A 17,435-nucleotide genomic window follows, 5' to 3' on the forward strand; every position below is an offset into this window, starting at 1 on the left:
GAATAGAAAATTCAGTGCCTATGGAAAATTTCCTGAAACGGCTCGTTGGGAAGCTTATGAGTAAAACGGAGCATTCAGTAAAACAACGTTTCTCGAATCTCCTTCCTGACATCTTTAAGATGTCTCCTAATGATTTCCATTATTATAATGCAAACTCAATTTCGCTATTTTCTTAAGCTGTAAGCAGAATATTTTGCACTGTATACTCAAGGCACGCCCACATAATAATATATCTGTTTTCAAATCGCCTTCGCAATGTGTAAATGTGTAAACAGTAGTAGAAAGAAAGCAGATAGGTTAGAAGAATAAAGCAGAAATCTTATTTTGGGAGCGCGTTACAAAAGACATACTGCAGTGACCAGACCGAAAAAAAAAACAGTGCAGAGACCTAGGTAATGTATGTGATGCAAAATGACAGCTAAGAATTCTTTGAATAAATGTAGCGGGAAGTGAAAAATACGGTACGCCAAGATATTTTCTGTTAGGTAAACGCGTGCTCTATTAGATCTAGCATCAGTACCAGTGGTGCTAAAGTTGTTAGAATCTTATTTGCATATAAGTTAATTAATTGCATGCAAGTCAAACTTACATTCACGAGATCCTTCAAATCGCTGATATGTAAAATCCACGCGACGTAAAGCAACCGCATTCCTGCATGCATCACATTTCGTTACGGAGTAAGAAGCAAGAGAATCTTCAATAACGACAGTGTAGCAACATCAGAATTTGTGCGATAGACGCGGCGCAGGACAGTGGCTAAGAGCAAGTGTCGCAGCATTGGCGTAACTAAAAAGAAAAGAAATCGAGCAAACGAAAGGTACGTGGGCCGGGCGTAGACGTCCGCGTGCTTGTCTTCCTCGTCTTCAACTCTGACTGGATGACTCCGGCGTAAAAATAAAATAACATCACTGCCCTTAGACTTACTCAGATGGCTTAGGGGCACCAGTACCAGCTTGAGAAGCGGAGCTTGGCCAGCGATTATTGTTTCGCGTGGTTGTGTTGCGATAGAAGTATCTTGTACCTTAAGATACGCGATACATTATCGAATGTATCGGAAATACAGATACAGATACTCGTCTTTCGAGACGTATCGCGATACAGATACAAGATACCCATAGAGTATCTAAGATAGTATCTAAGATACATGTATCTTCGATACTGCCCAGCACTGGGTTGCGATATTGAGGGGGTGGTTTCATAGGTGACGTGTCATCACAGTCTAGCGTAGGTCTAGCCCACGGGGGGACAGCAACTCGTGATGTGCTAGCTACAACTCTGTCATCTGTTGTCATTTGCACGTAGTGCACTTAAACAACGATGAGCGACTTGTCATCCAGCGACTCCAACAGTGATTTCAGCCGTGTGCAGGACAGAGAGTTCACAAACCCAGCGAACTGTGTTGACTCATCATGATTATGCCGATTGCCGTGGACATTGTCATGATAATGTCTAATGCTATGGCATACAGAAGTACAGTTGAGTCTGTGCTATAGTTCACATTTCACTTGGCTGTTCATCCATCTGCTCTTCCACAAAGAACAATCTCAACTGTTCCCACGTGTAGCTGGGGCAGCAGCAGGAACGGCCCCGTCAGCCAATGCAAATGAGTTGGAGTCACCGTCCACTTCTTGCTGGCGATTCTATGCACAGCTTCATAGAGATCACTGCAAGTCTAGCCAGCATCATCAGGCTCACTGGCGCTCGTGCAGGAAAAGCCAGCATGCACAAAGCGCAGCCACAAAAGCAATAACGAAGCACTCCAAAGACAGGTGTCCACACAGTTTGCAGCAGTCCAGCAGAGATCCAGATGGGTGCACAGTGAGGACAAGTGACTGAACCCACTGAACCATGACCTAACCCTGAACTACGCAACATTCGACCATCAACACAAAGAAGCTAGTGCCTAGCACGTAGCTCAGGCAGTGCCGCAGAACGCCAGTAGTGTGATTTGTGGTTGAGTGACATTGGACAAGCATAACATATGCTGCGTGGAGTAGTGCATCTGCGCATCCCTTTGTGCACTATGTTTTGCCGCGCTCACCTGCTCAGCCCCGAACATGCACACAGCAAGGAGGAAGAGGGATCAGTGGCATGGAGGGAGGTGGATTCAAGCTTCTCCCATCAGTGCTAAAGCCTCTCGATCATGTCCGCTACCGCATTTTTCTCTCCTTCCTCCTCCATGCGCGTTGGCAATTTCGACAGACTTTAGATGGAAGGGGTTGGCCCTGCTCAGCACGGCTGCTGTCATTGGGGCCGCGCCTCACTAGTTTGCTCTAAGCAGAACAAGCTACTAGTACTATTAGTATGCTTTGAGTAATGTGGCTTAGAAGGCCTGCGCTTGGGTCGGGACTAGGGTAAATTTGGATTAAAGCGATAATTCAAGTAAAGCAATTTCGTTCAAATGAGGGTTTACTGTAGTTTTATTCAGCCTTCTTTTTCATGTGTATGAAACTCGCAACAGATCTTCCGATGAGCAGGGGCCGTTGTATCACACCGTCACATGGTACTGTACATGGGACTCTCGAAGCTGTCTGCTCGATACGTTGCTGCGCAATTTACCCGGTGTTTCTTATTACTAGAGCCAATGCCTCGTTAATTAAACAGCTCTTACTAATAGCCCCCCTCTGCAAAAGCTGCTAATTGATCATATGGTTTCAGAGGCATTTATCGAATTTGGCGATTGACATTCGACATTTTTGAGCCATTGGCACTTCATATTCTCTCTACACTTCAAAGAAGCATGTATGAAATCAGCAGCACATGCCTGCAGCAAGCTGCACGTGACAGACAATGGCGATGAGTATTCTAGTGTTTCGTGACAGTATGCAGTAGGGCACTATGGACCCGGCGCTTGGCTTTCAAGTGTGAAGAGAACGTGCCCTGAGCCGTGGCACTCACTGAGCGTGACCTCCCCAATAGCAGCACGCTAGAAAACACCAAAATCGTTGCTGGTTAGGTATCCGGCATTTAATTTGTGATGTGACAAAACCTCATCCACACCTTCAAATATATGTGTGCTGCAGGGCACCCTAGTGCCATCATATGCCTCTGCATCAATGCAAACGTCTGAGGCAGTTTAGTTGCTTATTTTATGCAAAAGCTGCAAGTCATATTTGGGAAATCCTATGGTGTTAATGGCTGCACATTTTATTAATTGATAAGCAGTTATCTTCCTGCTTTTTCTTTTCGCAAAGGCAGAACCGTTCAGGCAATAGTGGCTTGTAATGGTTAAAAACGAGGGTGCCGCATCAGGCCTCTGCTGCCGTGCTTGCGGCTTTCCATAAGTAGCTGCGCGAAAATCTAGCGAGAGACACATGCTCAACTCGTGGCACTCATCTTCATGATGCACCAAGCACATCCTTGAGTGTTCTGACGGAGACCTGTTGGCGCGACGAATAGTGGCAACCCACTTCACGCATAGGCTCTTGTCACTGGGAAACTTGTGAAGAGTCACACCGGGGGCCGGTGAAGCACTAACACACCCAAGAGCGCACTACAGGTCTTCCAGCCTGTAGCGCGAAATTCACACGAATGGTTGCACTCGTGCAGCCACGTATGACACAGCATGGCACGACTGCCCGGCTGCATGACACAGTCCTATGTGATGTCACGCTCACTGTTGCCAGTGCGTTCTGTCGTTGACGTGAGATTTTCAAAAAGTGCTGAATTTGATACTTATTTCGGGCTTACTTACATGCTTGCCTTATCCCTGCAAGCTGGAGAAGAGTACAAGGCACATGCTTTCATCTAAGATGATTTATGTTAATCTCTTCAATGCCATTGAACTTGCCTTTACAGACAGTCATGACACGAAGCAAACAAAACATCAAACTGAAAAAAAGAATACTAAAGAAAGTGCTTACTTTCCACATACAAACTGAAAAGCTGAAAAGCAACAATTTGCATACATGCTGAGTTCCATGCGAGTTCTGCATGGAACTTGCAGATTTTCAGCACTGTGTGCATAAAACAGCAGTTTGTGTGTTTTTCATTATCCTATGCATTTACAGTGAAACACTCCGAAATCTTAACTTCCTTATGGTATGATCAGGGTTATGATCGTATGTTTTATGCATGTCATACCGTTAAACCACCAGCTCTGAATTGTGTGCCTGAGTTGGTGGTACAGGTTCACAAAGGCTATGTTTAGCCCTTTTTATGTCTAAAGTGCACAGTCGCTTGCACACTGATTTTCAATGTTTATTTTGTGATAGGTGGACCCAGAGGAAGCTCGCCAAGGCCACCGCTGGGAGGTTCTCGGTGTAAGTAGTGGAAGCCAGATACGCCGTAAAGCAGCCTTGTCCCTTGCCTTGGACCAACACAGTCCTGGCCAGGAGCCATCTCCTGAATCTGCGGCAGGAGACATAGATTCTGGTAAGCAGTTTACACAACAATTTTTTACTGTCCTTCATCTTGCTGATGTACTCGTGGGCTGCATGTGTGGATGCACATGTGAATCCCACAAGTGCCTCTGGAGCTTAAGTTCTCAAGGTTTTTGGATTCTTGAAAACCTTCTATTTTTATCTTTGAGTAATGGATCCCTGCATCACTTTCTGAACATGGTAGATAAAGCTGTCCGATTGGATAATTGTGCCTTTCATGCACATCGCAGCCAAATGTTCTCCACTAAGTGTAGAAACTAGTAACATCAACCAAACGCTCGTGTTCTCTTTCATTAGCGATTTTTTAGATTTCTATTGTCTCTCACATACACCAAAACATGTGAAATGAGAAGAAATAATGATTTTTAGGCTTGTGCGAATAGTAAATTTTAGGGTCGAAGCGAATTCAAAGCGAATGGTGATTTGGTCGAATAATTTCTAATCGAATTCGAATAGTATGTATTACATATTATAAAGAAAAATGGAGCATATCTGTCATGACCCAACTAACCTACACAATATATATATCTTTTTTTAATTGAAGCAAGGCATATGCAAATGTCATTCTTTTGGGTTCAAAGGGAAGTGGAAGCAACTTTGAATAGTAGCAGGGTTTGACTTTCAGTAGAATGCAAGTCATAACCTGTAAAATATGTTATGTTTTAAAATTTGCTATATTTAGAGCATATAAGCCGGTATAAAAAGCCTTTAAACAACCTTGAAGTGAGACTTTCTCGGCAGTGCGGATTTCCCCTGTATAGGTGTATTCATGGCATAGCACCCTTTCACTGCAGTGAAACCACCTTTACAGGGGGTTACATGCAGTTTATATATGTCTATTCGTTCGTTTCGAATACTTAGAAATTTAGAATAATTTAAATTCGTTTCGAAGCGAATACTGTAATATTCGTTCAAATATTCGAACTGCTCGAATATTCACACAAGCCTAATCATTTTGTCTACGTATGCTAGGCAAGTAGACAACTTAATAATTAAACAATATTGTGCAGTCCCCTTCATGAGTGAGCACATTGTACTGGTAGTAGTCCAGCTGCCGGAGCACTGGGAAGCAAGTTACCCATGACTGGTCTCCTCTGTGGTGCAGATGTTGATGAGCCACTGTTAAGTGGCACGGGCGAAGTAAGCAAGGATTGCTCAGCTGGCGAGCTGGAGGGATGGGCCCAGGTGCTGAGTCGGTGGCGGCAAGCAGGCCTGGAGGCAGGGCCTCCCAAGACGTTGGGACCTCTCGTGCGGGCAGCAGGCATCCCAGAAGCTCTGCGAGGAGAAGTATGGCAGCTTCTGGCAGGTGCCGCTCAAGACCCCCATGCAGCTCAGGCTTACCGACTGCTGCTGGCACGAGACTGCCCTTGTGAAAGTGTCATCCAGCGTGACCTGCATCGCACGTTTCCTGCACACGAATTCTTCCGTGATGCAGCTGGTCAAGATGCTCTCTACAAGATCTGCAAGGTACTAACACAAGAGGCGGATTCCATGCAAGCAGAAGTCACTTGTTGATCCTGGCTTCATTGATGGGGCTAGTGATATTTGGTTTTAAACAAAAGAATCATTGGTCCCATCACTCTAGTACTAAATTTACCATGCACCATTCTTCCAGTGAAATTAGCTTCATAGACATGACAGTATCTATTGAAAGAGGAAAATTAAAGATGATGCTCAACAGAAAACCAACAGGCAGCCAACAATAACCAGAATACACTAGTCATCACCCACAACACTGCAAACAAGAGATATTCGTTGGACCGGCAAGGTGTATAAGAAGGATCTGTAGTGACAACGGTGACTACGTTCACCACTTGAGCAGTCTAAAGGCAAATTTTAGTTGACACAAGTTACCCGCATGACGTACTAAACGAGGCCTACAATGAAGCGTGTAAATTAGATAGGAAATTAGCACCAGCTAGAAGAGACTCTAAAGTACAGCCCAACTAACCGCTAGCTTTAATAACGAAATGCTCAAGTGCGCTCCCAAACATTAATAATATCCTCCTAAGTATTATCCAATATCAGCAATGAAAAAAATCTGTAAACGGGGTGGGTGCTCGAGCCGACGTTTTGACAAGTGGACTTTTCTTCAAGGCTGGTTCCAGCCTTGAAGAAGACAGGTCCTCTTGTCGAAACGTCGGCTTGAGCGCCTACCCCCTGTTTATGGAATTTTTCATCGCAAGCCACGAGTGCCTTAGAAAAGCATTTTCCAAAGTACCAAAGTTCGATTATCACTGTAATAGAGACTTAAAGACACGTTAGTGCATGCAAGAATAAGCCCTCATCGCACTGCCCACATAACTGTCCATTCTCAACCCAGATGTAAGACTTGCAAACACCTTCAAGTTGATGTTATAGTTAAAAGAACTGGAAGTTATTATGTCCGTCATGTAAAGTCTAGTTTTACCTGCACTAGTAAAACTTCATTTAAATGCTCTAATGTTCACTTTGTCATTGACAGTACACAGGCAAAACGCAACAGCCTGCTAATATTAGACTAAACGGGCTTTGCATGGAGATGGCGAAGAAATTACCAAAAGCATTGGCACAGCATTTTCATGTGGCAGGTGACAACTTCGATCAACTCCAACTTAAAATACGTCAATCAAACTTTCGATCCTAGAGAGAGAGAGAAAATATAGAGATTAGTATCTTATAACAAGTTTAATACACTTCAGCCAATAGGTATAAATGTTTCAAAAGGAGCTCTTGAATCAGTCCAATATGGTAGGTACACAGTGAAAGACAGTGAGACTTAGGCCTTTTATCTAAGAATTTTTCTAACCGTTCTGGTCACCGTGAGATTGTCATTTTTAACTGGTGCTCACTTGTGACATTCATGACTCACTGAAATGTCTCCCACCTTCTGCCCTTTCAATGCGGGAGGCAAAAACGACGTCACAAGGCTGTGTGTTAATACGTTCCGGTTAATACATCAAATCAAGTTCAAGTTTATTTTTCGTTCTGTTACAGAAAGTATGACTATTCCCAGAAAGTGTGGTTATTTGGCAGCAATGTAAGCACTGCGGCAAACTGTGTTCGTATGATCTGTTCTGCAGACAAAAGCTTTCATTGAGGTGTGTAAAAAGGCCCCTCTTTGTACTTGTGATGTGCTAAGGGGTAGACTGCCACCGCACAGCGATGGCGACTTCTCTGCAGTTCCTAATTTCCCCCTTCCACCCCTTCTCTGCTTTGCTCAATTGTCCCCTTCGCGTCTTCTCCAAATTGCTCGATTGCCCCCCTCAGTTATTGCCTCAGCTATTGCCGCAGCCCTTTGTCGACCGCACACTGACCCGAAGGTGGGCAGCCACAGTGGCTGTCAAAATCTTCAAACGGCTTTAAAAAAATGCCTCTTTTTCTGTAGCACAGTAGTCTCGTTCTATGATGACACCTTAGCATGATTTCGCTGAGCACTGCAAATCCCTCATCCTCAGCACCGGTACATAGGTACACACTCATTCCACACACTTCTTTTGTTTTTTTTTTTCAGTCCCCATGGCCCCATAGCAATAGCCAGCGGAACGCTGCGGAGCTAGCAATGCAGCACAAAGAAAGGATGTTGTCAAACACCTCCAGTCCGCTACAGTTCAGTATGAGACCTACGGAAGCTCCACACATGCCGCCGCTGCATAACACACCACGCCACATAACCATAGCAACGCTGCCGTTGTGCCCAATCCATATGGCCGATAATTCACTATTTCTTCCATATTTCTCCCAGAGCACGTTCGTTTTTGGGTTGCTCCACCCACCATGCAGTGCACTTACGGTCGGCGTTCGTTTTTCTCTGGCTGGACTGTTCTGGTTACCTGCAGGTCGCCAGAACCTGCCAGGACAAATTTGTTCTGGAAGATCCCGGGAGGGTTTCTGGCTAGCAGATGCGAAAAAGAGACGATGCGCACTCGCCGCCATCTTTGTGAGGACTCGACGGATCGCAATGTGGGCGCATGGAAACTTTATCTTCAGTTGCCATTACGCTTAACGTTATCTTCTAAAGCCCATTCCGCCATGCAAGTTGGTGAGATTACGAGTGACAGCATGTCTCGAATTAAGACAGAACGCAAACTGATCGTTGCACGTGTGCGACATAGTACGCGATAGCTGTGAGCAGGTATATCCTCGAGCTGTCACTTTCGGGGACACCGTCACTTTTGCGAGATTTTGCATCGTGTTGTACCGCAATTGTTACATGCACTACACAGACTTCAGCTTGTTAAACCGTTAGCGGCGCAGCAGTTTTGTTCACGGATATGGGGTGAGTCATGCGTGATCTTGCGAACATACATGATCGTATCCCAAATGCGTATGCTCAGAAATATCACATCATCTCTTCAACGAACCTAGCCCTATATTTCTAAATGGCAATGCAGAAAGAACTGATGCCCACGTGGCACAAACCCATGAAATAAAAAAGCTATTTCGTGTCTAAAACATGTCATGAACAGCTAGTTGAAAAGTCTAATAGTTGTCCTGGTCAAGACATTCTGTAGACATTTACGTCTAACGGTACATCAGTTAGACCTGCTAATGTTACGCCAAAAGTTGGCTAAAGGATGTCTTGACAAGATCAAGCTAAGAATTTTTTTGTTTTTAGAATTTTGTTTTAATGGCTTTAGAAACATAAGCTATTAAAACTGTCCTTACAGCATGTTTGCTTAGCAGAGTGAGACTGACATGAAAGAGAGAATGAAGGGACAGGAAAGAGCACCCGAAAGAGTTTTTTCCTGTTCTTTCTCTTCATTCTTATGTCAGCCGTCGTGCCGGTGACCAAAGAATGAAGCAACATTACCAACATACCTGCGCCCCGGCAGCATTTATAAATTTTCATGACAGTGCCATGAGCAAGGAAAATTAATAGCCACATCAGCATACTACATATATGCAAGCTTTATATAGAACAGATCGGTTTACTCTTGAGCAAATAATCAATCTGAACATGCGTAGAATCAAGATGTACTTCATAAATTACTTTTAGTAAATGACGCACAAGCGTGCTTATATGCTGCAAAATTAATTACCTCATGATCTTGGGAAAGGGGCTTTATTAATGAATAAAGCAGAACCGAATATTGTACAAAATACAACAGAAGGTGACCGCATAAGATGAAGCTGATTTATGCTGTAGTCACACAAATGCAGGTTCTCCGTGAATGTACTCCCGGTCTCATCAGAGAAATTGCACTGGCTTTCATATAAGCTGGCGCTGTCTCAGACCCAATGTCTTGTGAAAACAGTAGTGAAGAAAAACTGTATACAAGAAAAAAACAAGTAAGGCAGATATGATTTACAAAAATGAGAGCATCAAGTCATTTGAAAGACAGATTCGCAAATACAGATGTGATAAAATGCTGCCATGCATAAATCAGTCATAAGCATAGGTCGGCAAACTCACTCATGATTCGACTCACTCAGACTCAGATCGGGCCGTGAGTCTGAGTCTGAGTGAGTCCAGGTGAATAATATTTTGGTGAGTTTGAGTCCAAGCGAGTCCGATTGTGAAAAATTTCAGTGAGTCTGAGTCCGAATGAGTCTGGTTGAGGAGAATTTCAGTGAGTCTGAGTCCGAGTGAGCACTAAACGCTAAATATATTTCTTGAGTGAGTCCAAGTGAGCTCCGCACTTTTTTGCTGACTTATGGCTCTATTTAAACAACTTCGGCGTTAATATCGGCCTTATGTCGGCTCATGTTTACACTCCCATCGACTCACACTTACTTCAAAGCACTAATGTTCATACACCAGCTCAATATTTATTTATCAGAGACGTCAGTTATGAGGGGGGAGGGGGGGACAGGTGACCCCCTCCCCTGCAAACTCTTTCACAGGTACCGTAGTTCTTGATAAAAATATCTCGTGTGAGTCATCTCTTTCAATAAAAATCTTCTTACTGGATTGCACCCACTGATAACTCATATTTGAAGGTACGAGATCAAAAGGCGCCAAGTAGAGCACCATTTATGGGAGATATTGGCGTTGACAACGTCATTGAAAAAGTTAATTATGCGCTAATGGACTCATGAGTCGACTCACTCAGGCTCAGATAGATTCCAAGTTTGAGTGAGTAATATTTTGGTTAGTTTGAATCCGAGTGAGTCCGGCTGAGAAAAATTTTAGTGAGTCTGAGTCCGAGTGAGCTCTAAGGGCAAAATATATTTCTTGAGTGAGTCTGAGTGAGCTCCCCATTTTTTGCCGACCTATAATCATAAGTAAAATCACAGGTGAGGCACCTATCTAAGGTAGAAGTGTTGCACATTATGTCAGCGACCGGCTGACATTGTTAGTAAGTAAGCGAGTGCTTGCTTGCACACACAAGAGCTGTAACCCATAGAAGAACATAAAGGCCTAAAATAGGGCGAGTCAGTGTGGTTTGCGATTCGAACAGGCATGTCCTCCATAGTTCCTTGTTACATCGACCCAGCAGCAAATGGTTGTCGTATTTAGCATTTCAATTACAAGCCAGCTAAAAAAATTTGATTACAGATGAAAAGTCAAGCTCATTAAATTTCACTTACCAGAAAAAGTGTTATCCAAACGTGTGACGCGCATAGCTGCTTCACGTGCAACGAAGGCGAGCAAATATCTGGCCATTGTTTTATTGAAATGTCGGCGAAAACACACAGTAGAGCCTGTTTCACAAAGCAGGGATGCAAAACATGCAGCAAGCAGCACGAGCACAGTTACTTGATGCCACTTGACAACCGATAAACCGTACAGAAAAGCTGACAATGCTACACAACAAGCATTATCCACCGAGCCACTGAGGACAGAGACGCCGAGACCATAATGCGAGCGTAAGTGGCCGGCGGCCGTTCTTTCTTTCAAACTTCCCATGTTACAGCATATACCTGCCAGCACAGAACGAGGCCTCTGCAATTGCCGGTGCACGATCATGGAGGGTGCGTTTCAACATGAGTACAGCAGAAGCTGCTCGATCGCTTGATTCGCACCACATGCAGCGCACCATGTAGCTGCATTTTGCTGCTGTTGTTGAGGGCTTCTGCGCTAGCGAACTACTGAGAGTCATTGTTAGCCACTGTCACGTGAAAAGAGTATAATTACGCATCTGTTGATATATTGTAACGTTGCGGTGTGCGTGAAATTAATTAATATTGAGGTTCTTTTGTTTGTGGTTTTTTTTTTCTTTAAATAAAACTGACAATCATCGCTTCTTTGACATGCCATTCTGGCATTTGTTGCGCTTTTAGACAAAATATCCAAACTTCCACCATTTGCATCATTGCAAGTTTCTCAGGGCTGTCTAACCATCTTTTAAAAAACAAACTCAGCATTACAACTTTTTTTTTACATAAGAGTGGACATTTCGGGGTTCACATTGATTTGCGCAGTGATCTGTTGTTTTGCTTCATCAGGCCATACAGTAGGTAGCAGCACAGTTTATCCCTGATGATGTCACTAACATTATTGTTCTTGGGTTTAGTTGAAGGCAATTGAGTAAGGACACAGTGCACACATTTTGATGGAGGCGAAATGCTAGAGGCCTGTGTACTGTACGATGCCAGTGCACGATAAAGGACCCCATGTGGCTGAAATTACCCGGAGCTCTCGACTACGGCATTTCTCATAGCCTGGCTTGCTCTGTGACGTTATATCTATAAACCAACCAACCGATTCAGTAAGGCAGTCACTTTTGGTGGTGTGTTCCTTGAGTGAGTTCTTGCACGTGTTTTTTAAATCAAGTGTCAACATAGACAGTTCATATTTTATTGCACTTATTAGCCTCACTTTAAGTGTGAAGTGTTTCATGCATTGCATTGCAATATTTCATGTTAAAATAATCACCGTTAAAAGAGGGGGTCACGTTGTGTGCTAGCGGCATGCTTTGTTCTACTTTTCTGTCTTCTTCTGCAGGCATATGCTGTTCAGGACCCTGAGGTGGGTTACTGTCAAGGGCTGTCCTTCCTTGCTGCTGCCCTGCTACTTCATGTAAGTGATCAAAATGCACTGTCCCAGAGGAAGCATGAACGTTTCACTTTGAACAGGTAGCAAAGCAGCATAGAAAAAAATACATATCACATGGTGCACAGTCATGTAATCCTCTGTAGCAGCTCTTTGCATCCAGTAAAATGCCGCTTGTCCCACTTGGAATTTAAGTTTTTTCAGTTTCAAACTTTTCAGTTTTGCATGTTTATATACACACGCACACATACAAATGCATGCGCAAACATAAAGTATGGTTGAACCCCCCGAAAAAAATTTTGGGCTACGCTACTGAAGTGAACAACTACAACTTAAAACGTAAATTACAATCAAAACAAAAGCCGCGTGCACATCACATTTTTCTTTGTTTTGCTCTTCAGTCTCCTTTCTGCTGACGTCTCTCTGCGGTTTCACATTCGCCAACTGCTCGCGCCATGTCAGTGCGGCGGCGAATGCTCGCCGGCGTGTCCCACTTCATTGCTGTTAGCGGTTGTTTCCGGGAGTTAGTTGAACTAGAGGACTAGGTTGAATCCCATAGTTCCAAACAGTCAATCTTGCGCGGTAACATGAATAACTGCCTCAAACTGTACCCGGGACCGAAACTTGAGGCTAAATAGTGTTCATATAAGCGCCAATTTTGAGAACAGCCATTTATAGGCATTTGTAAGCATTTAGGTACAAATGCCAAAAATTTATAGGCAGTATAAAAACATTATAAAAGCCCTTCTTAACCTCTAATTCGTGCTCATATATCACAATGATGTGATAGGAGTGCAAGGAACAAAATAGGCATTTGCTTAAAATCTGGTCTCTAATCATCACTGCTTGATTTGCAGGTCCATGCTGAGCACATTTCATTATTGCTTGCCAGGCTTAACATGAGTGGGAATGGACTCTAATATTGTGATAGTTGAAAGCAATTTTCAAATCTTAATTTCGTCATCCTGGATCAGGGCATTGCCAAGACATGACAGTCGGTTGTAAACACCACATTGTTAAAGACAAGTAGGGGCACATTCACGCCTGATTTGTAGTAAAGAGCTCTGGTAGCAACAAGTTGTATATCCATACGGGCTGGTTTGCTTCTGTGCTGTGCCCATTTATGTTCTATACTGAACAATAGTGTGCTTAATGCACTTCGACTTAACGTGAAGCTCATTACGATTACTGTCATAACGACATACAACATAAGCTTTCAGAGTTAGGATCGCAGTAACCATACCACTCTACAATATGAGGGAATGCAGAATTCCTCTAGAAAAGAAAAAAAAACAGCATTTGAAATGTCCTTACAGAAAGAAATTGCTGAATTCTAACTTTTCACAATCTTTGGAAATTATGAGAAATGTACAGAGTTCCAGATGTTCCAGGCATGTTTTATAGTTTGAGTTGGTAATATCTGAAACTGTCTCTTAATCTCCTTGAAAGTTTGATGTGTTCAAGATCAACTGTACATAGTTTGCCGCAAGGAAGTCTGAGCAATTGAGCAGGTCAGAAATATCAGTTGGAAACTGTAGTATTGCTTGTCAATCCCAAATATGAAAGTTCATGCAAATCAGCCTAATATCACAAGTCAGATATGTGAGCATGGTTGCTCACATATCTGTTTGGATCATGGTGTCTGCGCAGCATTGTGATTATGTGGGAAACAATCAAATTTTCATCTCTAAGCACCGTGCTTACCATGGCATACGACAGGACCATTGATCCATGGGATCAAAGAAAGTCATTTCTACAGAAGTCTTTATGGTATTCTAGAGACATTTGGACAGCTTGCCAAGAATAATTCAACCCCATCACTTGTGCTTTTTTTTTTTGTGGAACCTTCAATTTCTTGATTTTAATTCACTGCGTGGTCGTTCTTCTCATTAAAGGAGTGTAGACACCAATATCTTCTATGGTAACTTTATTATCTTGTATAGTAGGCCATTTATTGGGGACCATGATAACCAGCTTGTGCACGATTGTGTCCCCAGTAATTTATGGTGCAGTTCACGATTTTAAAAATGCTGCTAAAAGAGGTGGGAAGACAGTGACGAAACAGAGGAGCACAAAATAAAAATTGTTCGAGGGGCTCATTTCTTTGTTAGATACAATGGAACTAGCAAACAATTAAGCCAAGGAAAGCATAGGGGACATTACAGTAATCCCTCATTATAACAAAGTCAGTGGGACAACGAAAAAATTCATTAAAGCTGTATTTCGATGTAAGCGACCACTCGGGAAAAGCTAAAGCAGTCAAGCTTTAATTGCGCGACAACTGTGACGAAGTCAAAACACAATGTATTCAGTGAAGTGAACTTCATTCAGATGCAAAAACGGCAGTGAGCTTTGTCTGTTTCAAGTTCTTGCTGGGTGCGAGCAACCCCTGCTCCAATTTGATCAAGCATTGCATGAGGCCGTGGTCACCGCTCATGCATTCAACTTTATTTCGCATCAGGTGTAGGTACTCCCGCGTCTGCACCATAGTCGGCACTTCACGTGGCTCTTCATCCATCATTCCTTTGTTCTAGTCAGGGCCACCAACAGTGTCAATTATCTGCGCATCCATTGCAGCCATGAAGTCTGCAAAACAAGTTTTTCGCCGCCCCATTGTCGAAGAAACTGCTAATTGTACGATTCGACTGTCGGTGTTCGCGCACTGTCGCATCCACATGATTGACAAATGTCTAGAAACAAAATTCAATTACCCTAGCAGGCATTTGGACCGTTTGTCTAAAGTCGGATGGCACGTTTCAGTGCCAGAAGTGCTCTTTACAGCGCTAAAACTTTGCTCGAGTGCACCCCATGGAATGCTGCGGCGCAAGTCAGCCCGTGGTCTTTTGCCCACTTTCCGGCATCCGAGATCTTCTGGCATCGCAAAGCGCTAGGAAAACTTTATTTTTGTGTAGATTCTATTACGGGGGACACAGCAATGCAATTACGACCGAGATTAACGGTTCAGACACGCTGCGCCATGGAATTTGACAGCTCCTGTTTGCTACACAGTAAACAGCTGGGAGCACTCGGCACTCGCTTGGTACCCGTTACTAGGCGGTCATGTCGCTGCAGCTCGGCGACGCCTCCGCTCGTCACTTTGTTCTAAGCAGGTCAGGCTCTTTGTGCACTTCGAGTAATGAAGCTTAATATGCATGCGTTTGGGTCAGGACTGTAAGAAATTTTAAACAAAGCAATATTTCATGAAAAACAATTTCATTATAATGAGGTATTACTATACGAGGTCTGTTAGAAAAGTATCCGACCTTATTTTTTTTTGCGAGCATCTGATAGATTTGAAACAAGCGCGCTTGCATCAGCCGACCTTGAACCTTCGTGCGCATGCGTGAATTTTTTCCTGCCTGCCAATAGCGTCAGTCACTGGGACGCAGCGTTTGAGTGAGGTCGTGCGCAGTGCTCTCGTCAGTTTTTCATTGCAAGGAAAATGACGGAGCGACTGGAGCAGCGCTACTGCATCACATTTTGCCAGAAACTGGGCGACAGCCAACTGGAAACCATTGGGAAGATCAAGACGACTTTCGGTGATGACGCTATGAGCCGCACACAGATTAAGGAGTGGTACAACCGGTTTAAAGACGGCCGCACATCGGTGGAGAGCGAGCCACGCTCCGGTCGGCCATCAACATGCGAAATGACCAGGTCATTGCCGAAGTGTACGCTGTGGTGATGCGGGACCGTCGTGTGAATATCCGGGAAATTGCGCAAGAGGTGGACATCAGCACTTTCTCTGCACATTCCATTATGACTGAAGATTTGGCCATGAAGAGAGTTGCGGCGAAATTCGTGCCGAAACTGCTCATGGTAGAGCAAAAGCAACTTCGTGTTGAAGTCTCACAGGACATGCTGGATTTCACAAGCAGTGACCCTAACTTCATGAACACCATTATCACTGGTGACGAGTCTTGGGTGTACGGGTACGACCCGGAAACCAAATCCCAGTCGTCACAGTGGAAGCATTCCACGTCACCAAGACCAAAGAAGGCTCGCCAAGTGCACAGCAACGTCAAAGTGATGCTGAGTGCTTTCTTTGACTCCCGCGGTGTGGTACACCACGAGTACGCACCACAGGGTCAAACAATCACCAAAGAGTACTACAGGGATGTCCTCCGTCGCCTACGTGATGCTGTGCGGCGCAAGAGACCTGAGTTGTGGTCAACAGGAAACTGGCGCATCCATCACGACAGTGCTCCTGCACATTCCTCACACTTGGTTCAGACTTTTTTGGCGAAAAGTCAGACTCCTGTAGTTCAGCGGGCTCCTTACTCTCCTGATATGGCCCCCTGTGACTTCTGGCTGTTTCCCAAACTCAAGAGGACATTGAAAGGAGAGCGATTTCAGACAAGGGAGGACATTATGGCTGCAACGACAGCTGAGCTAAACTCCATTCCGAAAGAGGCCTTCTCAGAATGCTTCCAACAATGGCAGCACCGCTGGGAGAAGTGTGTGGAGTCCCAAGGGGACTACTTTGAGGGGGATTAGGTTTCCAACGCTCCAATTATGGCAGTTTTTTTTTCTTCCACCAAAGGTCGGATACTTTTCTAACAGACCTCGTATTTGTTGTTGTTTTTTACCTGTATAATGATTTTCACCTTGATGGAATTAATGTGGACGAATGATCATTCTTTCCCACCGACGAAAGGGGTGATTTTTCGTCCACTTTAATTCCTTCCATCAAGGTGAAAATTATTGCACTACAGCTTTAAAAAAACAACAAATAATGTCCCCTATAATTTCCTTGGCTTAATTGTTTGCTGGTTTCATTAGTTGTGAAACAGAGGAGTGTCACGTGATGGCAACATCATATGCACTACCAAAGCGGTAACGCCAGTAAACCCCACATGTCGTCGGCCCCATTTCACACGTGCCTTCATGTCTCCTAGTCATATTTCATTGTGCCTCTATCATTGACGTAATTCGAGGTTCTTTGACGTACCGTGGTGTGGAATCGGACAACTGGCATGGTACAGGCTGGGCAGATTTCTGTTATCCCACCAGTCTGACGATCACACCGTTGTATGGCCACAGCCTATGTCGGAGAGACTGAAGTGTCACATCGGTTGTCACAGATGGTGGTGCTGCCTACCAGCCAGTTTCTCGCCACTCCACTCCTTTCAATC

The 17,435-nt window shown here is 44.1% G+C and overlaps 1 protein-coding gene across 2 annotated transcripts in view; it reads left to right on the forward strand.

Annotated features, from left to right (window-relative positions):
* LOC119402679 (rab GTPase-activating protein 1) overlaps positions 1-17,435 on the forward strand; it is a 153,144-nt gene that overhangs the window by 65,492 nt on the left and 70,217 nt on the right. For both annotated transcript variants that reach the window (XM_037669794.2, XM_037669801.2), the window contains 3 exons: positions 4,215-4,374; positions 5,488-5,849; positions 12,253-12,327. In XM_037669794.2, coding sequence (XP_037525722.1) covers positions 4,215-4,374; positions 5,488-5,849; positions 12,253-12,327 — 597 coding nt within the window. The remainder of the gene's footprint in view (positions 1-4,214; positions 4,375-5,487; positions 5,850-12,252; positions 12,328-17,435) is intronic.

This window comes from Rhipicephalus sanguineus, chromosome 1 (assembly GCF_013339695.2).
Source record: "Rhipicephalus sanguineus isolate Rsan-2018 chromosome 1, BIME_Rsan_1.4, whole genome shotgun sequence".
Lineage (NCBI taxonomy): Eukaryota > Metazoa > Arthropoda > Arachnida > Ixodida > Ixodidae > Rhipicephalus > Rhipicephalus sanguineus.